The 26,552-nt window shown below is 34.4% G+C and overlaps 1 protein-coding gene across 2 annotated transcripts; it reads right to left on the bottom strand.

The window, feature by feature from the left end:
• Window positions 1-9: 9 nt before the first annotated feature.
• LOC146532122 (follistatin-like) lies at window positions 10-25,164 on the bottom strand. 2 transcript variants are annotated; one of them, XM_085197141.1, is made up of 6 exons: window positions 24,980-25,164; window positions 15,248-15,439; window positions 12,223-12,432; window positions 3,459-3,674; window positions 2,775-2,996; window positions 10-2,534 (listed from the first exon to the last, which is right to left on the bottom strand). In XM_085197141.1, exons 1-6 carry the CDS (start codon window positions 25,161-25,163, stop codon window positions 2,458-2,460), a joined length of 1,101 nt encoding a protein of 366 aa, XP_085053267.1. In that variant the 5' UTR covers window position 25,164; the 3' UTR covers window positions 10-2,457. The 2 variants fall into 2 exon arrangements, with proteins under 2 accessions (XP_085053267.1, XP_085053268.1); XM_085197142.1 differs by lacking the exon at window positions 24,980-25,164 and adding an exon at window positions 24,844-24,971.
• Between the last annotated feature and the right edge of the window lie 1,388 nt (window positions 25,165-26,552).

Here is a 26,552-nt window from a genome sequence, read left to right as displayed (position 1 = left end):
AGTCATTAATCCATGTAAAATATTTATGAAGAAACAAGGACAATATATTATACATCATCTCATCTAAAGTTCGAATGAGTTAACTACAACAATTTAGTAGTTCAATTACAACAGTACAATTAACAATTGAATAAAGTGTACGCGAAAACAACGCTACATTACCGCCATGTTGGATTTTTTAACGTGAATACATATTCTATTAGGAATTGGAAATTATAATGAGGGATTAATTAATAATATTATTATTTCATACAAACTGACCAAACTGTAAATCTTTTATATAGTTTTGTTAGTTGGTTAGAATTCATGGATATTTAAGACTACAGATTATGTATTATGGTTTTATATGCGTATTGGTTACATGTTAAAAATATTGCAGATTAAAATATTGTTAACAATTTCACATAAATTTAGAGAAATATAATATAAATATAATTAAGTAAAACAATTATATTAATTTTTATAAGACGTATTCACTGTTAAAATTGGAAAAATAGATCTCGTTAACTTTAACCGTATAGATTTTTACGGTATTCTAGTATGTTTGTTTACGCGTACAGAAAATAATTGACAAGAGCGAAGTCGTTAAGAATATAAAATAGTTAAGTATTAAAAATATATAGTCCACAATATGAAAATGTATAAATATTACTTTATAGCGAGCATACAAAATAACATAACTCTAAAACATACTCAACATATTTCAATTTCACAAAAGGTCACTGTAACGAATCAGTGCTCTTACATTTTGACCGCAAATTAGGAATACAATAAGAATTTATTTTTAATATTTATTTCTTTTTTGTTTTTGAAAAGTTACAAATAAATTAAGTTCAATTCTTCAATCCTTTTTAATACCTAATTGAAGTTTTTGCAATGTAATTTTTTTTTATAATTGTCTATTGATAACATTCTGCATAGTTATAAACTATCAATTTGGTTTGTTTCACAAATTGAAATATAAAGATTAAATTCGTGTCAATAACAAAAAAAAATCTTACATCTTGATATTAGTTGTTACCAATAATTGGCAGTCAAAATGTCTTATACAAAACAATTTTTTTTTACAAAATCTTAAATTATATGAAACCAAACCATTCATCTCCACCATTCTTTGGATCACCTTTTTAAAAACACAATATATCGTTTGAATTTTATAAAACTATATTTATGCCTGATTTATAATATGTTTCCCCTATGCATTTGAGATCTTACACATAGTTTTTTAAGTAAAAAAATATTAAATTAAACACATTATGACACTAAATAAAACTTAAATAATATTAATAAAATAAGACTTATGTGGACTAATAGTCTATATTAAAGAAATCAAATAAACTATTTAAAGCTAAGCAGGACGTCGAGAAACATAATTTTACGAGTGTCATTCATCGTGCAATTAGTTCGATAAATTCACAACTGACATCCATACGAATTATTCATGGAAACATTTTGGAAATAATTTAAAAGTAACAATAAATTACTTTATTTTAATCTACAGTCTATAAAGTCACCTAATTTCATCATAAAGTGTTTCGAAAATAATAATAGTAATAATAAAAAAAAATATCAATAATAATTCTAAAAATCTTACTTAGACATAATACTGAAATAAGTATTTTCATAACGTTTTTAAATCGATCGAATTATAATTTATTGTTTCAGCGACACACCATTTATGTATATAAAAATTAAAATAAAACAAAACACGTAAACATAAATTTCACACAATTTTCAATAACATTATTGCACTAAAACTTTTATAACTTAATAATAAATATTGCATAAGCGTTAAAACCACATTACGTGAAGTAAATTACTTAATTCTTAAAATACTAAAAGTTATAATTTTAAGAACAATCGTCAGTCCAATGAAAATAAGTCGATCCTAGCTTTAGACAGAAAGGAATTCCTTTTTTAGAAATACCCACATAAACGTACCGAATATTGTGCTACCTACATCTCTATGTATAACATTTTGACTAAACATTAAGTACAATTTGGTGCTCAATTTTAATAATGTAAAGTGTTAATTATTAATAACTATAGATATTATTTATCTACAAAAGTCGAAAAATGTGCAACTGTTTGAGAATTCTCCTAAACCTACGTTAATTAAGAATTTATTTATTCGACTGGCTCTAGATATTTGTCTCCGATCGCCCACATCAAAGTAAACTGTCTGTCAATTGTGGATCAGACGAAGATTTTAACCAATTAAGCGGTCTTTTATTGTTCTGTTCACCTCTGACAGAAGCCGTAATATTATAAGTACATTTTTAAAGATCTTAGTCGTTTTCTCGTTTTGATTCGGTTGTTTAACATCGAGGATTGAAATCGCTGCTTTCGTCTTCCCTTACACCTGTTAACCTCTTGTTTCAAACGCAGTCTTCGTAAAAGGGCGTTTAACACCGGGCTGTGGAAGAGCTACAGAGACGGCTACACTGCAGTCTACGACTATAGAACTCGTGACGTGTCTACATCCTCGCCATGTTTCTCGTCAGTCACACTATTGTCCGTTATATTTTTGTTTCCTGAAAAGATGATGAGGTAATTTTTAGTTAGTTAACTACATAGGTAATGATTGGGGTTTTTCATGTTATGAAAAGGCAAAGTTTTACTGAGTAATTAGAGCTACAATATATTACGTTACTCTCTCCACTGGGTCGTGGGCGGCGGTGATCACTGATGGTAAGTGATGACTCAAATGCTCATTTGCCTTGTCTTTTCCCATAAAACAAATACAGAGGGCAGAATTCCTGCTAGCTAGCTACCTTTGCAAGGCCCCGGGTGCAGTGGGTCCACGACGGTGCCGGCGTGGCAGGCGGCGCGCTGCAGGCGGCACCAGGACGCGTAGGTGCGGCTGTCGGAGCCGCACAGGGGGCGCCGCGCGCCGCCGCCGCACGCGCCGCACGATACACAGCGCGCGCCGCTCGCACCGCCCGCCGCGCAGCGCTGCCCGCTGCCGCAGCGCACTCGCGCGCACGTCGCGTTCGCTGCACAAAAATACCCATACGTCAATTTATTGTACATGGCGGCGAATCTACTAGACGGCCACACCAACGAAAGAACGACGAAAGTCAACCTAGGTCTCCTACTTCTCTCACTGCTCACATTTCCTTCATAAATATTTTTTTCATTCTTTCAACATTCATCAGTTCGACGTAACCAAACGTTCTTTATTTTCATTGTTCCTTCATTGACATCCTTGCTAGTACGGATTCGATCAGCTAAGCTGACTCCGCATATCCTACGAAGAGATGGCATCTCCATAGCATTCATCTTTCTTTTATTCTGCAATAACCACGTTTCGTACGTACTAATACTGCATTGTGTACGGCCAAACCTGCAGCTGTGCTGACGTTTTTGTCTTATCTATGCAGCTTAGGTGCCATTAAACATGTTACCGGCAAGCAATACGCCTTTCCACAAAAAAACCGAATAACAACAATACTAACCTATACAAGATCCCTTATACGCCAGCGGCAGTGCTCTACCTCGCTCACAAGCTGCTTTCCGCAGCGCGCACGCGCCCGCGTACGTGCGGCCGTCCACAGCGCACACGGGCGCGCCAGCCACGCTGCACGCGCCGCACCGCACGCAGTGCGCGCCCAGCTCCGCGTCTAGCACGCAGCGTTTATCGCCGCCGCAACGTACGCCTTCGCAGCTTCCAACTGGAAATTGAATAATTGTTAGATAGAATAATATGTAGTTTGAAAGTTAGTCTTATTCAGGTATAATATAAAACGTGCTTAAGTATTTGTCTAATCTTACTAATATTATAAATCTGAAATATTATGAAGATGAATGTTTCACTTTCACACACAAATTACTGGACAGATTTAGATAAAAAAATATTTAAATCTTTTTTACAGTGAGGATATAATATAACTAAAAGTTTAAGCGGGCGAAGCCGCATGTGGGTCGCTAGTTTGACATATTTTCAAAAAGCCATAGTGTCTAGTCTATGTACATTTAGTTATGTTTGTATAGGTACTTGATAAGAATAATCGTAATTAAAGTTTGGCGAACACTTTAAAGTCAACTGCCATTGTAATATAATAATGTGTCTAGTAGAAATCAGACTAACGAGAGTGGCCTGCTCCGCTAATACTGGACGCCTTTCCCGGTGGATTGTATCGTATTGCGGTTTATACTCGTAGACCGACGATAGATAGTCTAGTCTAGACAGCGATCAAGTGCAGCCACTTTAGAGCTTAGATTACAGAGAATTTATCATGGTTGGAACCAGGCCGCCGACGGTTGCTCTTATAAAACTGGTGTCTGGCTCATGGAGTGAGGCACTAATGGTACCAATATAAAGTGCAAAGCAAATTTAGCTCCCATAAAATTGTTGCTTTTAAAATTAACAGCTATAAACTGTTTCTTTTTATTGTAGAAGCAATAATAATACGCAATTGATTTCTTTTTTTCAGCTTCACTCTTTATCCCGAATAAAGCGGAATAGGCAGAGGAAATCCAGTGTTAAGACACTCCGATCTCCAATTTCCGTCGAATTTTCGAGGCATTGCGTAATGAGTGGCAGAGCTCAACGCCGCGCTTTTGCCTTGGTACCAAAGGCAAAGAAATGAAAATATTAAAAAATAATAATTCATTCCCCCGAGTGAAGATGGAACCTATAACCATCGCTATACATTCACATGCTTCACGCAATAATTGACAGATTAAAATTTTCATTGACTTTACTATAGGGTCTATATAGGTTCAATATAATTTTAATTTAATTCATTTTTCTTATATTATCTATCTTCTATATATATAAAATCGAAAGATCACTCACTCATCACGAAAGCTCAGAAACTACATGTGCTAGGAATCTCAAATTTTGCATAGGAGTTACTTATAGGACGTAGGTGCTCGCTAAGACGGGAATCTGCTATATTCGACTTCTAAAGGGTTGTTTTTGGAGTTGAAAGTTTGTATGAAACTTCGTTACAACAAATGCTAGGAGTCTTAAATTTTGCATGGACGTCACTTATAAGACGTAGGTACTCATGGAGACAGAAATTAATAATAACGTAGTTCACGCAGGCGAAGCCGCGGGCGGGCCGCTAGTATTGTATATACTTTACGAGAATCTCTACAATAAACAGTGTATTTAATAGTATGTCGGCGTCTTGGCACGCGCCACTGTCACTGAAACATTTAGAGCTGGCTTTCAAATATACATTGCACTGTATTGCAACAATGTTACGTCAACTGGAGCACCTTAAACTAATTATAGATCTTAAATTAAGACATTCGTGGCGCAGGGGCACGAGTGGACTGTAAACGAGAGAGATCGTGGGTTCGATTCCCACTCAAGGAAATTAAATATTTAATATTTCCTTTTTATTCGCTCTAGTGTCGAGGTAACGCGTTGAGTTCAGCCATTCAACAGGTAAGTTTCCAGAATTCGAGGGGAAATAGGGAGCGGAGTGTCTTAACACTAGGTTCCCTCTGCCTACCTCACATCAAGGTAGGCTACAAAGAAAGCAGGCAAACCGACGAAATATTTAACATGTTATTTTAAGAAGCTGTGAAAGAAGCGAATATTACAAGAATTTGCATTGCACGGACTGCCTCCGCTCGTAAAATATCTACTACGATGTGGTTGCACATTAAATGTGTTCATACTTATTATTATGTGTTTTCGTGTTTATTTTCCGAAATGACACATTGTTCTTAGAATAAGTAGGGAAAATAGGTCATGTGAATGTCTTTTATTGGGAGTACGAGGTACGGAGGTGAAAATCTATATTTATTGGGGCAAGATATTTCATTCAAATGTTGAATTATCTGTACTACAAATAATATGTAAAAAAAAATTAATTTTTTAATTGAGGCCGGTTGTGGCGTTTTGGTACAAATGTGTGATTGTAAAAGCGACTGGTTGTGAGTTCGATTCCCAATCGAGGAAATTAAATATTTCATGTTTTCGCAATGCCTCTAGAATTCGGTAGAATTAATACTAGGTTCTATCTGCCTACCCTGCTGTGTGCGGGATAAAGCGTGAAGCTGATTATTTTTTTATTTTAAAAACAACATAAAACTTAAAGCCAGTCGTGGCGTCCTGGCACAAGCGTGTGAATGTACGCGACAGGTGTGGGTTCGATAAAAACAAAATAATTTCCTATATCAGAGTACTTAACTTAAGCTCATCTACTTCATAGCACTTGAAGCGTCAAGTTAAATATCATAATTTGGTATATCTTAAGATCTCCCATTACATTGACGTTATCTTGTAAGTCGAGGGATTATTATTCATATTATGGAATGAGGACGACTGTCTGGGCCCAGGCTGGGCCGAACTCGCTAATGGTTGTTTCAAGTGCTCGTAACAATAGCCACTAATTATTATATAATATGTAATTATAATTAATATTATTATTTTTTTCAGTGTCACGCCATAGCAGGGGAAACTAGTGTTAAGACACTCCGTTACCCACTTTACGTCGATTTTTTGAGGCACTACGCGTTAGGTGGTGGAACTTTACGAGGAACTTTATATTATATATAATAATTAATTTCGCTCTAGTGGGAATCGAACCCAAACTCGTCGCGTTTACTGTTACACGGATGTGCCCCTGCACCACGACGCCCTCAACTAATATTATATCTGTAACAATAATTATTATAACAATTTATAGTATTTCCTATCACTTTATAGCATATAAACTATTTACTAAATAAGTTTAATATAATTTTGTACGCAACAAACACTTAAAAACAATTTAAATTTAGACAAAGAATTTCATCCAGAATTTATGAATGAGCATCAACATCTAGCAATCGAATTAAAAAACACGCAATAAACGTTATTTATTTCATAGCGCGTTATTTTTATGCGCTGTTAAAACATGGTTTTATTTTTTATTGACATACGCTCGCAGACGTATATTTATAATCTGTGAGAGTTTCTTTTCGCGTCCATTGAGTTATACATTATCTGTGTGCGTAACGGAGGAAGCTTGTCAGCCGGTTCCTCATAATTGCACCCATTCTGCACTCGGATGACATCCTGCTGACCATGGCTATCGTAGCTAACCATACGTTTTCGAATATATTTTCCTTTGAAACTGTCACTTGGTGTAGCAGTGCTAAAATAGTTTTATTGGAATGGAAGTTGGCAATTACACGGTACTGGGAAACGCTCGACGCCTACCGACCAGCTAAGCTGAACAAGTATATTAGTATATATATATATATGCTTAATTATATCCGGTTTTTAGATGTAGGGGATTTTTTAAATAATTTATTTGTTTTTAAATATTTTTTTTATGGTTAAGGTTAGTGGTTATGGTTGTGTAAGTAGTAGTTAGTGTTAAGTGTTGAGACACTCAGTTCTCAGCTCACCGCCCAATTTTTGAGCCTGAGAGCGCAAAAGTTATAATAAAATAATATAATTGTTCCCCTAAATGGGAATCGAATTTATTACTCGTTCTGGTTAGATGACAAAGCGCGGTGTTGTGTTCCGCCGCTTAATATGAAATATCCAGAAAACTTGGTTGAAACAGGTGAATGGGGTGTCTTAACACTTAGTTCCTCTAGCGGTTACCCAGAATATAAAAAAAAATTAGAAAATAAAAAAAACAGAAACACATGCACTGTTAGAAAGGACGTCAAAGATGCAAATGTCTCAGTTGTATCGTCTCACGGTTCCTGTTGCTCCCACAGTGCTACACATATTGAATAATGAATTTTTCTTCGTTAAAACAAGTAGCGGAGTAAAATAAAATGAGAAAATAAAATTCTAGTAAATAAATTTAAAGAGTAGGTACAATTTTTATTACTTTGTAAAATTATATTTCCATTTCATCTCAGGCAAAGCGCGGCGTTGAAGTCCGCCACTCAACACGTAATGTCTCCAGAATTCGGTAGATTTTTTTATATTTTTTAATATTTATAGTGAGAAAATAGTAAACAACACTAAATTAGTGATATTTAGGTAACAAGCTATGTTTTAGCAAATTTTTAAATCAACAGTATATAATTTGCATTTTTTTTTGTATTTACGTACAGATAAACGGTCGGCCAATGAGTCATTATTCGCAGACAACCTAGAATTGTATGGAAAATTGTACTGTAATTTACTTTTTCTACTGCAATTAATTAACTTTAGAAGCCGCAAGGAGAAATAAAAAAAAAGAAACAGGTCCTACGCAGCGTGTAATACAGGATGGTCATTACTATGGCCTATTGAATTGGATGTTCTGATAAAGATTCTATAAATACGTAAAAGAGGCCAGTCGTGGCGCAGAGGCACAAGGTTTGACTGTAAATGCGATTGGTTGTGGGTTCGATTCCCAATCGAGGATATTAAATATTTGATATTTCTATTTCTTCGCTTTGGTGTGGAGGCAAGACGCCGCGTTGAGTTCTGCCTCTCAACACGCATTGTCTCCAGAATTTGGCGGAAAATGGGCCCTCCCTCCTTCCCTCTGTCTACCCTGTTATGTGCGGGATACAGCGTGACGCTAAAACAAATGTAAAAAACGTGCTTTTGATTTACAAAGATCGAGATTCGAAAACCGGTGGTTGGGATGTGGAGGTCTCATTCACATGCACGCACCCCGGGCGACGCGGCCGGCCAGACGCACCGTGCATCGCAATCAACTATTATTGAGACGGGCCCGATAGAGACATATCGCGGGCCTCGTACGGACAAAACACAAGTACCTACTAGACTAAAAATCTATTCAAAGGCTGTATACAGTAAAGTAGGCAGAGGGAACCTAATGTTAAGACACTTCCTTTCGTCCAATTCTTTGCAGGCATTGCGTGTTGAATGGCGTAACTCAACGCCGCGCTTAGCCTCAACATCAGAGCAAAGAAATGAAAATATAAATATAATCAAATATTTCATTTCCTCGAATGTGAATCGAACTCACAACCAATCGCGTTAACAGTCACACTTAGTGCCCCTGCACCATGACTGGCCTCAAAACAACACTACCAGACCGATATAGAGTTATTTACTAAAGGTGTGTCCGGGACAAGGATAAATATGCTTATAAGAAATGATATAAACGGCCCCCGTGCCCCGGCGCGGAAAGCAACCCGTAATTATAGTCAGCAGTCAATACTAGAACGCTCCGGGCTACCTTTGATTGCTGGTTGCCAATAAACCATTTAAAGTGAGTTCACAATAAATGCAAGGCAATTAGTCACAGTGAATGATAATTCTCTGTTTTGAAAATATCTAGTGTATAATTAATAAATATATGGATAGAATTCTGGATTTGAGGCCTGTCAGGCCTGTGCTTGATCAGGGGCACTAGCCAGCGGCTGTTAACATAATAGGTTGCAGGTTCGATTCCCAGTCGAGGAAATTAAATTTTTAATTTTTTAATTGCGCTCTGGTAACGAAGCAAACCACGGCATGGAGTTTCCCGGTGAACAGTAGGAACGAAAGTATCTTAATGGGTACGGAGTGTCTTATCACTAGGTTCCTAGGTTCCCTGTGCCTACCCTGCTATGTGCGGGATTCAGCGTGAAGCATAAAATACTCAAATAATTATGTTATCGTATATAGTAACCCGCTAGGCCTCATTACAGCCACAAGCAAGATGAGATAGCCTTTGCGGTGTGTGACTACATGTGCCGGTAAAATTAATGTTATAGTAAGATTAACCTCGAGGCTCGAGCTACTATAAGATCTGGTTTCTTCGAGAGCTTGGAAAACTTATAGCTTATTAATAATTATGTCAACATCGGGTCGTTGACATATTTGATGTAAAAATAAATATAAAATATATCTGAAATATGTCTAAAAAGCGTATAATTGGGTTCTGCTACTCAACACGCATTGCCTCCAGAATTCGATGGAAGCTGGGGAACAGAATAGAAAAGTCTTTACTCTAGGTTCCCAGGTTCGCTCAGCTTAATGCTATGTGCAGTATAGAACGTAAAGCGAAAAAAATCATTATATAAAAAATATTTAACACTAATAATAGTGTGCATTTAAAATATTCTTATATGCGATACGCATGGCAGGTCGGTTAGCCACCGGTTAGGCTTCACCGCACCAATAATGAGCCAGTAAACTTTGATGGAGCTTTCAACTATAGACATAAATGTAGGAAGATTATACTTATACTAGCGGACGCGCGCAGCTTCGCTTGCCTATTTAAGGGTGAATTCTAATAACCCATGAAATATGTGTTCAATGAAATATTTTTAAGTCTAAATTTCAAATTTTATAAAAATCGGTGGCTATTTAAAGAATTTTCCATACAAACTTTCAACCCCTTATTTGCACCCTTAGGGGGTGAATTCTAGAAAACCATGAAACATGTGTTTAATTATATAGGTTTAAGAGTCTGAATTTCAAATTTTATGAAAATTGGTGACGATTTAAAAAAACCTATACAAACTTTCCACCCCTTATTTGCACCCTTAGGGAGAGAATTCTAGAAAGCGATGAAACACGTATTCAATTAAATACTTTTAAAAATCTAAATTTCAAATTTTATAAAAATCCGTGCCGATTTAAATTTTTTTCCATACAAACTTTGAACCCCTATTTCACCCCTTTAGGGTTAAAATTTTTCAAAATCCCTTCTTAGTGGATGTCCAGATTACAAAAGTAAACTTTTGTCCAAATTTAACGTTTTTACCATCAGCGGTTAAGGCTGTGCGTGCGTCTTACCTCAGTCAGTGAGGACAAGTCCTTTTATATATATAGATTATGCAATTTTCTTGCTTAAGCTGTTTTTTTTTCAAACCTGAGCTTAAGTTTGAGGCTTTGAAGCCACTCCTGGCGCAGGCACAACCGTGTTACTTAAGTGCGACAGATTGTGAATTTAATCCCCATTCCAGGAAATGAAATATTTAATATTTTTATTTCTTCCCCCTTATTTGCCTTCCCGCTGTACCTCTTCTCTACATATAGCAATTATTTATCCTTATTGGTTATGATGTTTATATGGTTCGATATTATTGATCACAATTTATAACCGAAGAAGTGTACTAAAATAATTCGCGACGGTCGTAAATCGATTGTTCGATTATTTGCGCTTGAATTATTATATATTTATAACCGATCGAATTTATTGGACATTAAGATAAGCTACTGCTAAAGTAGGATCAGTGAAAGCTTTCTGGACGTTGGTTATGGTTCCTGGGCGCCAGATGGCGATGCACGCGTAAATACATTTAGGTAAACTTAGCTGCAGGCCAGTCGTGGCGGAGGCTACAAGTATGTAAACGCGACTGGTTATTGATTCGATCACCAATAGACAACATGAAATATTTATTTAAATTTATATTTTTAATTTATTAACCTTCGGAAAATAGGGAGCTGGGAGTCTTAATAACAATAGGTTCCCTCTGCCTCCCCTGCTGTGTGCGGGATACAGCGTGAAAAAGATTTTTGTTATCTGGAATTCGATATTAAAATGAAATACCATTGTATCAACAGACATGCAATTTATATATCCAATATGAATTCTAAAATTATCGTATGAAAACTACAGGAGGTATTTTATTGATATTTTCTAACTTTAACGCTATTTATAATGATAATATTTTATACAACTCTAGTGAAATAGAGGTAGGCACGATTTCTAGTTATTCCTGTTAGTGATTTGCATATACGATGAAATTTTAACTCTAAGGCAATTAGGTGTTTTAATTATCTTGCAGCTATTTCATAAGATATTGCAAGATTATTATATTAAATATAAATTAAATGATTTTCACGGAGTGGGGATGGAACCCACAATCATCGTACAATCCCACCCTTGCGCTACATCGACCTCAAATAACATTAAATATGTTAGCGAAAATGGCGTTTAAGCTTCCGGAAGTATTAAATGTGTAATCAGAGTGCATTTAAAATCATTGGCCTTATGCTCGATCAAGCACCAGATGGTATCAAGTTTCGTTAGTATAGCACTAAGAGAGAATGGTTACCTAAGATGTGGGTAGGTTTACCTATAGTTTTTTCTAAATTCTTACCATTTCTTAGGACATAGATATTATAGGGTGGTAATTTTGTTTGAAATTGATCAGTTATGCACTTTTTTCTTTGCATATTTTGCACATTCAATGGATTATTTAAAGTATGAAGTTACTCCGTACTAAAAAATAGAGGAAACCCCGTGAAAGATTAATCCATTATTCGTTTATCACAAGAAACTTTCGTGTAAGTATTTGTTTCGCGATTGCAATGTTTTTGAATATCTCTTTTAACTTATGAATTTTCGTCATGTTACTTACCATGGCAAGGCCCCGGATAGTCAAGGGTGAGATGCTTGGCGGGGCGGCGGCAGGCCCTCCGCCTCAGGCGGCAGAGAGAGCGGTAGGTCTTGCCGTCGCTGCCACACACGGGGCCCGCGCGCCGGCACGTGGCTGCGCACACGCAGCGCGCGCGCCCGCCCCGCACCACGCACCGCCGCCCCGAGCCGCAGGAGACGCCGGCGCACGACTCTGTTGAAATACTTGTGTGTTATATAAGAAGTATTGTTAAAGCGCGGCGTTAAGTTCCGCTACTCAACACGCTATGACTCGAAAATTGGAATTGGTGGGAAGTGGGGAGCGGCGTGTCTTAACACGAATTGCCCTCTGCCTATCCTGCTATATACGGGATCTACTGAAAAAAAAATTGCTTAAGTAAGATCAATGAAAGCTTTCTAAGATTTGAGATAAAAGTCATATTCGAATCCCTTGTAATTTTTGTGTAGGCTTCTCTGTAGCGATACATCGTGCATATCTAAATGATATTTACAAATATATAATTTTGTTATGTAAAATCGTAGAATATAATAATAGAATATCATTTTTTATATTCTATTATTATATTCAAGCAAAAAATATTTATGTGGGTATTTCCTATTTATAATGAAAATATTACATTAGTTATCTTTTTAAGTAGTATTTAGAGTACCTTTTCAATTACAAAGACATGATAAAACATGCGCACTTATCACCTAACACAATTGTCTGTAGTTTCTATTTAATTTTAAATACATACATATGTATATTCTCACAGGCTCTCCGGATAATGTAAATAGTTTTTTTGTTTCTTAGATTACGTAATTTACATTAAACTGACAGTGTTTTATTTTTTATTTTTTTTTGACTAGAATTTTAGATTTTTTCTTTAAAATAAAATGATTTACAAGTTAACAAGTATAAATAAATTACTCATACACTGCTTATTGCTATTTATACTTATTTAAGAGGTATATTAATATTAATGAAATATTTAGCTTCGTAGATTTTAGAAAGAAAAGTTATAACACTTGAATTATATAACAGTGAATATTAAGTAGGATCCGGGTGAATTCTCGGGACTGCGTGTTGAATGGCGGAGCTTAACGCCGCGCTTTGCTTCGTTATCAGAGCAAGGAATCAAAATGCAAATATTTCATTTCCTCGTGTGGGAATCGAACCTAGAGGCTTTCGCGTTTACAGTCACAATTTCTACTTATTTAATTTAAATCTAATATTAGGTGGGTATTAACTATTAATATAAGGTAGGTAGTGAAAAGTAGTTAGTGCCAGCGATATAGGTTAACAACATCCACAAACATTCCTATCTTGTATCTATCGGGCGATGCACTATTGCTCTAATTTCTAGCAAAATAATCGTTTATCGTACAGCGTTAGTTTATACTGAGGGTTTATATCTAAATCTATATCCAATTGAAAATTCTTTGGAAATTGTTCATATATTATGCTTGAAAGATTTATAGACAGAAGAAGATGCTCTTTAATTTAATATAGTTATATATTGGTTTTGTAGTATTAATTTTATCATTAAATTAATTTTAATAGAGTAACAAATATTAAAATAGCTTATTTTGTGGGCATATGCATATAATAATTCTTTTCTTATTTTTCAATTTCACGTTGTATCCCGTACATAGCAGGGTAGGCAAAGAGAACCTAGGAACCTAGTGTACCCCTGTTCCCATTAAGATACTTCCGTTTCTCACTTTTCACCGTATTGCGTTGACACCAAAACGAAAAATGAAAATATGAAATATTCCATTTTCTAGAATGGTAATCGAACCCATAACCTCTGCCCTTGTGTCTGGCCATATTGCAATAAATAATTATTTAGCTTTGAACATACAACCCTAGTTTTCAACCAGACTTAAGCCAACAGTACCACAGCGGCTTCAAGACGCAGACGTAAATAGAAAGCACATACCAGGTCTATTGCAGAAGTCGTTTTGCATGAAACGTGTTTTCATTCATGTGCCTATACTATAAATATATAGATACCGTCATTTTGCAGGACGAATAAATCTAATTTATCTTCTTATTAAATATGGATAAATGTATTCAGATGTAGACCTTTGGGTAGATAATTTAAATTATTGTTATTGCTTATTTAAATCTATAGGCAGTCGAGTCTAGAGGCCAAATACCATAGGTCGTGAGTTCGATGATCACTCGAGAAAATAAAATATTTGGCAGCTTTTTCGGCGGTAAATGGAAAACGGAGTGTCTCAACACTAAATTCCTTCAGCATACCCTGCTGTGTTCGGGATACAATTTGAAGCTAATTTAAGTCTATAGGAAAAGCTTATCGTTTCGCTTATATCCATTTTAGTCGTTGCAAACAGAAACGAGAATTATTTTTTGGACACAAGATATTTATTTGTTTTAGATACTGGAAATTTGTTTTAGGTTTATGTTTAAGATTTTAGCTTAGAACAGGAAGGATATATTGTCAGATATTGGACAGACACATCCGTCCTCCGACTTTACTTGTTACTTTGTCAGCTGCCCCAAATATGTCGTTAAACTAACTTATCTTATAAAGTCGTTATTGAAAGCGTTTAACGAGTTTCAATATAAATATACATTGCATAATTAGTGCTAATTTCATTGGGCGATTGCAATTTCATGAATTATTACTTCTGTATTGCATTAAATTAAAATTTGTATTTATAATTTTTGATTGAATATTAAATTGTACATATAAATAGATGTAATCTTATCAGATATTTATATGTTTTGGAGTAAATGGCTGTATATAAACACAGTTTTTAGTCTCCTAATCATTTTTTTAATTTCACGGTATATATAACCCACATATAGCAGGGTAGGATTAGGGAACCTGAGAAGTTAGTTTTGATTATCATTAAGACACTTTCGATCCCCGCTTTCCGCCGCACTCTGGATACCTCCAATGCCTCCATGTGTTGAGTGGCGAATTTCCTCCAGTCTAGGACCTAGGCATAGGCCTCAACTAACCACTAATCCATAATAACAACAAAAAAATACTTACCCGCACACGCTGTACAAGGTACACCACCAGATAAAGCTTTATAGAAGAATATCTCCCCGCTGTCCAGGTCCCGAGGGCTCCACGCGGCCGGTGCGCGTGCGCCGCCAGCGCAGCACTCCGCGCGTCCCACTCGTAGCGCCGCCACCGAGCTGCATCGCCCGCCACGCTCCATTCCCGACCAGCAGATACCGGCTGATGATTAATATAATTGTTTAGTATTTCATTTTAGTTGCACGCAAATAGCAGGATAGGAAGAGGGAACCTTGGAGCCTAGTGTTAAGACAGCTTGTTTTCAAAAATACATTTCCCTTTCCCGCTTTCCGTTCTGGGAGCCTATTAACTGGCGAAACTCTACGCCACGCTTTGCCTCGTTACCGGAGCGAAGAAATGAAAGTATTAAATTAATCGTTGCTTCGAGTGGGAATCGAACCTGTGTAACACGTTGTGGATTGGAGCCCCTCTCGGGGAAATGAACTATTATTTATTAATAATTTAATTTCTTTGCACTGGCACCAAGGCGAAAGTTCGGCGGTGGGATCCGCCACACACCGCAATGACCCGAAAAATTCGAAAGTAAGTGAAGAACGGAGTTTCTTATCACAAGGTTCCCTCTGACCACCTGCTATATGCGGGATATTATTAATATTAATATTATAATATTAATAATATTATCAACAAAAAAAAACTTCTATTAAACATTGTAGTACAAGCGTGTGCATTTTAATGGCGACGAATGCACATTATTATATAAGGTCCGAGGACTAGCGTGCATGTTGAAACGGTGTTTATTCATATTAGCTATATGCACGCAACCGATATGAATACATTACCTCTGCTCTGTTATCGTTGCCCTTTGATCGTAGCAAAAATACAAATTTAATTTTCTATTTTACATAAAAATATTTAAACGCCGTTAAATTAAAAGTGCTATTTTGATTCTAATTGTTCCATATTTAGACATTTAAGATAACAAAAAAAAATGTTAGAAGCTTCTTAACTTTAACAAAAAAAATAGATACTTTATTTGTTCAAGAAATTTTACACAAAAATAATTGTTACAGAGATCTCCTTTTAAGCAAGTAATGCCTGTATTAGAAGATCCCGGTCTTCCAATATAATATTTAAAATATCTGCTATTAATATCTGTTTTAACATTAAACTAAAAAAAAAGAAAAAGAAACATTTTACAAATAAAATAAATTAATTGCTTTGTACATAAATATATAAGTTATAAGATATAAGATATAGCGTAAGTTTCACATTTCAAAATAATAAAAAACAATATAATTCTAGAAGTAATATTAAGAGCTGATGCGTGTACGCATTCCGGGCTCCATGGCTGAGTCAGAGGTGCGCTAGACGCGGGCCAGACGGTGCTCGCCGCCCGCGCAGCCCCCGCCGCAGCCGGTCAGGCAAGCTGCCTCTCCTTTTTCTTTGTACTTTGTACGTGTTAATTTTAAAACACACTATAATGAAACATTTCAAACTCGTACGCCATTGTTGCTAAGGGAACCTTAATTTAGTTTTAGTTATTTTGTTGTTAAGTAAGTTTAAGTTAAATGAAAATCTAAATGGGTTATAGTTATAATATTTTGAGTTTTACTAAAGCATATATAATAAACCAGTTTTTTTATACTTAAAACAAACTAAAAAGAATAATATTCTTATATTTTCTATATTGTTTTAGATATTTCATTTAAGATTTATTAAAGTTCAACTTTCTGCCTAAATAATCGTTTGCCTGACAACAAACCAGAACTCGGCTGATTTACTTGTATAAAAAAAACAGTATTAATATTATAAATAACATTTTATAAAGAGGTTGACGCCGAGAACAGTGGTAAAAATGCAAATGAAATTGTATAGCCATTTTCGCGCGGACCGCGGCCGTTGACTCGCGCTACATCCTATCTTCCGTACGTATTATGCTTGTAGTATACAATTTTTGTTTATATACAATCTTAAAATTTAAATTTATATACTCGTAGATAGGCTGTATTTGTAAAACTATAACAATGACAAAGAAAAACTATAATATATAAGAGTTTAATATATGGGAAAACTAGTGGACCCGTACTCGGCTACGCCCTACTAAACTATACGAATATTTATTAAATATATTTATGAAATTATTTTCAGTTTTCAATAGAGAGATGCGTTAAGCAAGCTCATTTTTGGTGACGTTTTCTAACAACAAACTTTGCAAATCGTTGCCTAGCAACGACGGTTGTTATTAACATGGCGGAATAAATTGCATGTCAAATTAATAAGTATTTTAATATATTGGTGTATATCGAAAATATTACAAATATGAGAAAAAAATATATCTTATGTTCATCCCGAGATATCTATCTCTAGTATCTCTATATGAGTATTTTATCACAATTAAATTAGCGGTTTGGCCCTGATTGCGTAAAAGACAGACAGACAGACAGAATTACTTTCGAATTTATAATATAGGTACGGATATTCCGTATATAGAAGGCTAGAGCAAATATTATTATTGAAAATCATATTTTTGATATAAACTATAAAATATATATTTTTTATATATATTTTATTTAAGCTATAACATTTATTTTTATATTTCAAACCAGTATTTCAAATAAAAAAAAAGAGTGTGAAAACACTAACAGCTCGCTAGTTATAAATAATGGCCGCCTCCGCCTGTTGTCAATATTGGCGCCACATTTTGGAAGCGACGCGGATCTGAACCCACATGCTTCGGTGTTTTTTTTTATGTTTGTTGCAAAAACTATTTTTAATTTAAACCTAACCGTGCTCGCTAGTTTTTCATCACATTCTTCATTAATTGAACTATGAAAAAAAATTTGGAATTTTAATTGATATCTCATATGTTGGCTGCAGCGTGTATTGTATGGGTATGTACCTATATGTAAATATAATCGACTATATATTTATTATTACACAGTTTAAAATGCTTCTTTCTTTTTCTTTAATTTTTTTTTTGTGAATTCATACATAGGAAACATAGGAATTGAAATCTATGTTTTTTATAGTCTATGTATAAGAGAATTCCTTTTATTAAGCTGTGGCCTGAGTTGTGATCGACCAGTACAGTATAAATTATATAGATTTTTTTAGTTCCTCGCTGTATCCTGCACACAACAAGAAAGGCAGAGGGAACCTAGTGTTAAGACACTGAGGTTCTAATTTTATGCTGAATTCTGGAGGCATTGAACATTGTGTGGCGTAACCCAACGCCGTACTTTGCCTCGAGAACAAATCGAAGAAATGAGAATATTAAATTTTTCACTTCCACACGTGGGAATTGAACTCATAACCTGTCCCATTTAAAGTAACACTGACGGGTCTCAACAGAAATATAATAGATGTTTAGAAATAATGGATATTAGAGAGTAATTTTGAAGCGGACGCGAAAAATAAACAACAGGATGACGTGTCGCTGCCGAGACGCAAATAGACCAGTAGCTGCTTGCCTCTGTCACCTTCGATACTTATGACAACATGAATGGCACCAGAATAAACTCCGCTGAAACCGTGCAGTTAAATATAAACTGTGTTTGTTTTGATTTTATTCTATCAACGATCCGTTTATTTCCGTTGTTCCGTTGACCCAAAATATCCAAAATTATATTTCTCTTAGCTGGTGTCGAGTGACAGCTGACTGCGTGAATCAAATGACGTCCAGGCAGGCGTCCAGGAATATGAGAAGAATTTACTTACTTTAAATTTACTATATTTTATTTTTAATAAAAAAGAACACACTATAGGTCATGCGGATATACAGCAGGATTTGGAAACTTAATTATTAAAAGACGTGTTTAATAAGCTTCATTACTCAGCGATTCGTTTTTACTTCGGCATAAATGTAAATAAAAACTATCAATTCTATCAATGTACTGCACGATTGGAGTTTATATGGACGGTGTTTGAAAAAAAAATACTTTCTAGAAAATTTCTTAAATATTCTCTTCTTGAGCTGCATGCTGTATTTGCATGGAGCAAGATAGACAGAGAGACCCTAGTGTTGAGACACTCCATCTCAGTTTCCACCGAATTTTTGATGTACTGCAGCCTATTCAGTGGCCAAACTCAACGCCGCGCTTATGCTTCGACACCACAACGAAAAAATTAAAATATTCCATAGATAGGATGTTCTATATAAAATATTCTCGGTTTTTCAATAACGTTTTGCATATACTCGTATAATAAATTCCGAAGGACTTCTAATAAAATGGTCCGCAAACTGTTACCAAGGGACGGGCCGTTACGAAATGCATTAATTGTCTCTAAAGTTTGTGGGACTAATTTAAAATGGTGATCGTCTGGCAGCCTTCGGGCGACCTAGTTTTCGGTTCTGGGACATTGAAGGACATATTTAAGCAGGTGTCTGGACTATATTTTGCATAATATGCTAACTCGCCGTCTAGCCGTTTGATTATTGAAATAAATCTGTCTGAAGAGTTCCATTCTTTGGAGAATAAAAAAATAAATAATTATTTTTAATTCTATATAGCTCAGATATTTTTTAAAAGCTTTAACAAAAACATTATTCAGAATCCATGTCGTTTAATATTATTTAAAAAAGAAAAAATTAGCCATCCAGCCAGGTTCATTGTGAAAAAAATAACATTCCAATTTTAAAACATTTTAAAAATGACTTCTCTGTTACAGTGACAAATGAAGATCTGTTCTGAAACAAATACCAATGTCCATATCATGTCTATTTGATAAGTTTCAAAATTCGGACGCACGGATGTGGTTTTACGTCAGTTTTTTTGAGTTTTTGCCAAAAAATCTGCACAACTCAAGCGTGGAAAATTAAAAGGTGCAGCGAATAAGAGTTTAATCACTTTAGACAGATCATTTGTTAGCAAATTTAATTTGTAATATGTATTGCAGTGTAAATTATGATTTTTTTCCTTGTATTAAGAACTGTGTTTAATTTGAGCTTTCATTTATTTAAGTAATATAGCATTTATGTAATAAATCAATGTAAAACTGTGTTGATAGTTTTGACTTGCATTTTCAAATGGGTGCCAACTTATTTGATACTGTTATGACATAACAATTTTGTATGGAAGAGAATATTTTTATTTTCTTTGTGGTGCTCATGGTGCAAATTATAACCTATAAATAGTTTTTAAATAAAAAAAGGAAAGTAATTAGCTTTCATATAGCATAACATCACTTATTTACGTTTAACTTTAATTTTTCAAATATTTCATATATTATTAATATAGCCCTATTGAAACATGTCACTTACTTTTACTTAGTGATGTGCTCGTATTGCACTAAAGATATCGACTGGTTTCTCCGTAACGAAAAATTTTTGGAACTAACTTAGTGCCCAAAACTATAATAAACACTGAAATGTCGAAACCTGGGCAAGGAATACGTACAAAATTCAAGGAAACATTTGTATGTGTTGGACGGGCGTTCCATACATAAATCTCGCGAGGCGATTGAATGCAGACGCGTAAGCGTGCCCGTGCGCATAATTCAAAGGGGCGATCACCAGGAATCGCCGTTTGGCATGCAGACGGCCGAGTTCATTCCGAAGCAATAAACCCGTTAGTGGCGACGTAATATGCATATTGGAGAACACTAAATGTATCGTTCTCGCGAAAGAATAGTTTTTAATTAGTTTTAGATTGTCATTATATCAAGATTTTGCTGATTTATAATTTTAGTTATAACTAGCGACCCGCTCCCGGCGTCGTCGCCGTTCCTGTTTTAATTTCAATAACACTTTGAAGACTCTACATTAAAAACTAAAGTTTCAGAAAAGTTAATTTAAATAAATAATTAAATAAAACAAACACTCAATGTTAAGGGTATGTGCACAAACGCTCAGACTAACCGACAAACAGACTAAAATTCTAAAAGTCATTGTTTTAGTTTCCATTGCAATGATAAATGCCTCCAATAATAGAATACCTCATATATCTTCCATGTTCAAACAGAGATCAGTTACAATTTTTTATAAGCATAGATTAAAATTACGAATTTTATATCAAATAAAAAAAACTATACAAATTCCTATCGATATCGATTGTGTCCCATTTCGTTGGACAACACCAGCCCGCAGGTGTCTGTGGTTCCTTCGGAATCATCACGTCGGACCGCGGCGACCGAAGCCGGCTTTAATATTTATTTACACATGCAAATGCGTTCCACAAGTTCACCAAAACAGTCAGTAGGTACATATATCTAATACATTATTATGCACGTGAGTATACTTCCATATGTATGCATATGGGCGTAGTTTATATTTATGAACGGGCCCATCCCAGTATAGTCCAGTGTCCACCCCAGAAAATTTACTAAAAATATGCTCTGAAAAGTTAGAAAATATCGTTTTCACGAACATATCTGTTCAAAGTTTTCAAGTTTTATATATATAATTCAAGTTTCGGCCCCCTCAGAAAATATCTACAGATATACGCCCCTGTTCATACAGACATGAATTGGTTTTAATATAATTTTACAGATTCTACGTTTCTCAATTCCCATCGAATTTTGTATGGATTGCGTGCTAAGTGGCAAAACGCCGGGCTTTTTGCCTCGACAACAGAGTGAAGAAATGTTAATATTAAATATTTCAATCCTTCGAATAGGAATCGAATCCACAACCTGTCACAACAATTCAACAAGCTTATGCCCCTGGATTTACGTTTATATGATACAATATTGTTTTATACCGTTATGTACATTTCACATGCTATTTACATATTGAATATTCGCTTGTAAATTCTCAAAAACGATTTTTTACGTATGAATTTTCGTATTTTAGATATATACGAGCATATAAACGTATTTATCTATACATACTACTGTTTCAGTCAAACTTTTTTCTGGAATTGCAATTTGCAGTAATAGACGTTATTATGAGCACTTAATGGCCGCGCGAGGCTCTATGCGACGCGAGTTTCCGTTCATTTTTTTTTATTTTCCTCATTTTCTCGTGATGCTTCTTTCTATGCAGTTTGTACACTGTAATTGAAGTGTAATAATGAACATTAAAAGATATTGATGTCTTTATAAATATATGTTATTGTTGTGGCATAGCTAATGTAAAATCATTTGATAGCTAATAAAAAATAGAGTCTTTATGGTATACAGGCTGTTCGTAGGTGTCTAGTGCTATATTAAGAGAAAAAGCAAAATTTTTTTAGTATCACGCTGTATACTACGCATGGCAGGATAGGCAGAGGGAACTAGGTTTCCTCTGCTGCTTAGACACTCTGTTGTCCATTTTTTGCCAAGATATTAAGAGGCGAAACTTAACGCCACGCCTTGCCTTGACACCAGATCGAAGATATGAAAATATTAAATATAAAAAACTTAAAACATTAAATAAAATTACAAAAAAATATATATACTTAGTTCTTTGAGGGTGTGCTAACAAAAGGTCAGTAGCAGTGAATTTTGAATTATCATACATTTTAACAAAATCGATTTAATAATAATTATTTTTTACTTTTACGATGTTTTTATGATGCAAAAAATGACTTGAAGGTTGGTTGGACGAGCGTTTACGATTCCAATTACTTGACTGAAATATTAATGACGAATATAATACGAAAGAGTTCCAGTTCTGAATTCGCTTTGTGTATTTTTAAAATAAAATTGCAAATATAATGAATGTAGAGTCGAAAAATACCATATATTTTTTTCCAAATGACTTCGCCGAATAAATAATAAATACAATTGCAATATTTTTTTCCAAATTAGGGACTCAGGACAGAAAATTCATAACAAAAACTCTAACATTTTTAAAGTGTTATTTCACAGTTAGGCTCAGTTGGTTATAGCGCTTGGACGGTTTCCAAGAGATCCGGGTTCAAATCCCACTACGTTTAAATTTTTATACGTTTTTTTAACAAGTATTTAAAATCGAGTTCTTGTAAGGGATTTTCAAAAAAATATATAATCAAGAAAATTCTATATGAACGCTAAGCTAAAAAGTGCAACACGGTGGGGTGCTAAATTACGTATAATTAACTAAGAATGAGTCCATCTAGGTGTTAATGGCTGTTAATATCGTTGACATCCGTTCTATCCTTATTGATTTACTTACATTTATATATAGATAAATTATTTAAATTATCCAATAATTGATTTCTGTATTGGGTAACAAGGCTAAATAGCATTGGCGTTTGAAGTATTGTCGCTAGGAAATAAATCTTGGCCAAGAATTTAACTAGTTTTGCAAATTGTTAAGCACTCGAAAGGTAAATTTAATCTGATCTTATTTAATGTCCAGTAATGGCCAACGAGATAAATACATAATATTAATAGACCTTTTGCATTAGACATTTATCTATGTCAATTTATTATATAGATTTAAATATTCCTGCATATTTGGGGATTAAATGATTAAATTAAATATTCTGTAAATAAATATTTATACAATTAATTAGTTTAGTTTATTAATTAATATAATGAACATTATTAAAACATTTTAAGGTTTTCCCAATAATCTTATAAAAGAACATTTTAGTAAATTATATTTTAAAAGTGCTAATGCTTCTCCGTAAGACTGACATTACTTACTTATTTGGATTTAGATTTTTTTATTTTGGAAGTCAATATTTTCTTTATTCTTATGTTTGTACAAGAACAGTAATTTTGTTTACTCAGATATTTTCCAAGAACTACATTTGTACTTCAAACTACATTGTCACGTATTTTAAATTCAAATAATATTATCGTATACGTATGAAGACTATCTAATTGACCCCTACTATTTTGAATATTTCAATATTTCCATTATAATGTTTATTAATTAAAAACTTTTATTATATGACAAGTTAAATAAAGTTTTTTTAAGAGTTAAATAAATAAAAAGCTACAAACGAATTGCAATTAAAAAAAAGCAATCTTATAATTAATTTTATTTTATTATTTATAACTTTTTGTATTAAAAATGTATCTGTTCGTTAGTTATTGCTAAGCGATTAAGCTAATAAATTCACTTATGACTTTAGTGTTTAAAAAAAATCGATTAATAAAACAACTTTTAAATATTTCAACAACACATTTAACCAATATATCCAGATATAAATATATATATTTTTATACATATAATAATAGATTTATTTGTTAAAATAAGAAATAGAGTCTTATGTTAATCGCAAATCTCACAAACACACAGGTTGTTGACTGGCTATAGTAACGTTAGCGTATCCACCACGCCGCCTTCCGGTCGCTATCAAAACAAAATGAATGAGCCGTCAATGAGGTTATTTTATTTATAATTTTCAAACCGTTTTACAATTTATCACTTACATATTTCTCGAAATATTAAATATAAATGGTTTTAACGTAAATTAAGCGATAGTTTCTTTACAAAAACAAATGAAAGTTATTAATTACGCACACCGTTTTACGAAACACTGACGAAAAGTTGTTTATACAAAAACTTAGTGAAATAAATCGTAGCACAAACAATTGGCGCGAAACGCTGCAAGACGTTCGTTTGCCAAGTCCCAGTGACAATTTAAAACAAGTTAATTAGTACGAGTTAAATTAGCTTTAACTAGAGAAATAAACGAATTAAAAAAATAAATAATACGGACTCACCAACAGAAACAACGTGGACTTACCGTTCGTACCGGTAGCCGCTCTACCGGTCGAGTCGAGCTACCCGAAATTATCACAATACATTTCCACAGACAAATTTAAATTATATACTAAAAACACAAAAAAAAAACGTGTTAAAATATAAAATGGAAATCTCACCTGCTGCCGGACGCACGAGTACGAGCGGCAGCACGATCAGCGGCAGCAGCGGCAGCATGCTCCCGCTAACGTCGCATGCCGGCGCGTGCGGCACTCTGTGCTCGTCGCCCGCCGCCGCGGTACTGCGCGCCGCGTGCCGCGTGTGCCGGCGCGGCACGTGCGCGCACACTCGCGCCACCGCCATCCGCCGCCGACTGCCGGCACGCCGCCGCCGCCCGCCACGGCCCGCGCGGCCCGCCCGCGCCCGCCGCCTGCACCAGCACCTGCATCTACAGCCACACCTGCAACTAGTGCTGGTGTCTCGTGCTGCTTTGAGCTTAAAAAAAATACTTGCCTTAGTTCACTTTTTGAAGCTTTCATAAAATACATTTTAATTACTTATAGTTGGAAGTAATGAGATTTTACTTACCTAAGTTAACTCTAATTATTTAAACAGAAAATAATATCTTTATTAAATTTATAATAAAACTCTATTCTCTTCTCTCTTATATTATAAGATGCTCTATGAAGTGTCGTCTTGTCATATTTAAGCACGTATTTAAACGCGTGTCTTAAATAGAAAAAAACAATAATAAAAAATATTTTAAATTATATTTACATAATGAATAGAATAGAAAATAACTTAATCTCCAAGATTTACGTCAAATTAATCGCAATGAGCAATCTTTAAGTCCAAACGTTGGATCAATGAACTTAACGTTAGTTAAGCGTTGAAGTCTTTTCAAGGGCGCTTATTAGAAGGCACAAACAAAAAAATCACGGAACCGCTTGTGTAAGAAGTTGTTAGCAACAGTGTTTATGTAAGGTTAAGGTTGTGTTGATTTGATAAAAATTACATATTAACTTAAAATAACATAAGTACTAATAATTTATAGCTTATATAGTAGTGTAGAGTACTATATGAAAGTGAAAAGTTTAATTCTTGTTAGTTATAAGCGTCCTTTCTTATTATTTATATAGCATATTAAACTTATCTGAATTTAGTTATACTTCTGAATAGTTTTGATTTTTCTTTGCGATATAAATTAGAGTAGAGTCAAGCCATGGCCTATTTGAATTTATAGTTCATTAATAAAATATATATTAATATTTATTTTAAAAAATATGAATATTTAAACATTTAATAATAATAAAAACAAAAATAATTTAATTAACATCTGACATACATATAGAGTATAAAACCAATGTCACGTAAAAATAATACAATAAATATATTTAACATTCTAAATGATATCCAGATTTCGTCGTCAGTTTCGAAACTAATGATTTTAAGAACGCACAGTGGCATAAGTAATTATTATCGGTAATGGCTGGAAGAGTCCGCCTTGATTATAGGCTTGTAAGGTTCATGCGGAGCCCCGGGCCTCATCGGCGACGCGACGCCAAAAAAACATGGTGTTTACTTGTAAGTTGCAAGATTTCATTTACCTAAGTCATTAGTTGTGTTTGTATTGTTACTGTTTAAATAGAAAATAGAAAATATTTATCTCTAACGTTTAATTACATCTTTTATTTCAAAATAAATACTCTAAATTCATATACAGAATTCGGCAGAAAGTGGGTAACTGAGTGT

This window comes from Heliconius melpomene, chromosome 14 (assembly GCF_056956725.1).
Source record: "Heliconius melpomene rosina isolate 202511_hmr_F chromosome 14, ASM5695672v1, whole genome shotgun sequence".
Lineage (NCBI taxonomy): Eukaryota > Metazoa > Arthropoda > Insecta > Lepidoptera > Nymphalidae > Heliconius > Heliconius melpomene.
Note: the sequence above shows the minus strand (reverse complement) of the source record. Positions and strands in the feature narration are given on the sequence as shown.

Bases quoted from the DNA above. Each gene is read 5' to 3' on its own strand.
- LOC146532122 (XM_085197141.1), bottom strand. From the start codon at position 25,163: ATGGCGGTGGCGCGAGTGTGCGCGCACGTGCCGCGCCGGCACACGCGG. The intron at 15,440-24,979 runs GTGAGATTTCCA...ATTAATCATCAG, and splicing joins ACTCGTGCGTCCGGCAGCAG to CCGGTATCTGCTGGTCGGGA. The intron at 3,675-12,222 runs GTAAGTAACATG...TTCAATTTCCAG, and splicing joins CTATCCGGGGCCTTGCCATG to TTGGAAGCTGCGAAGGCGTA.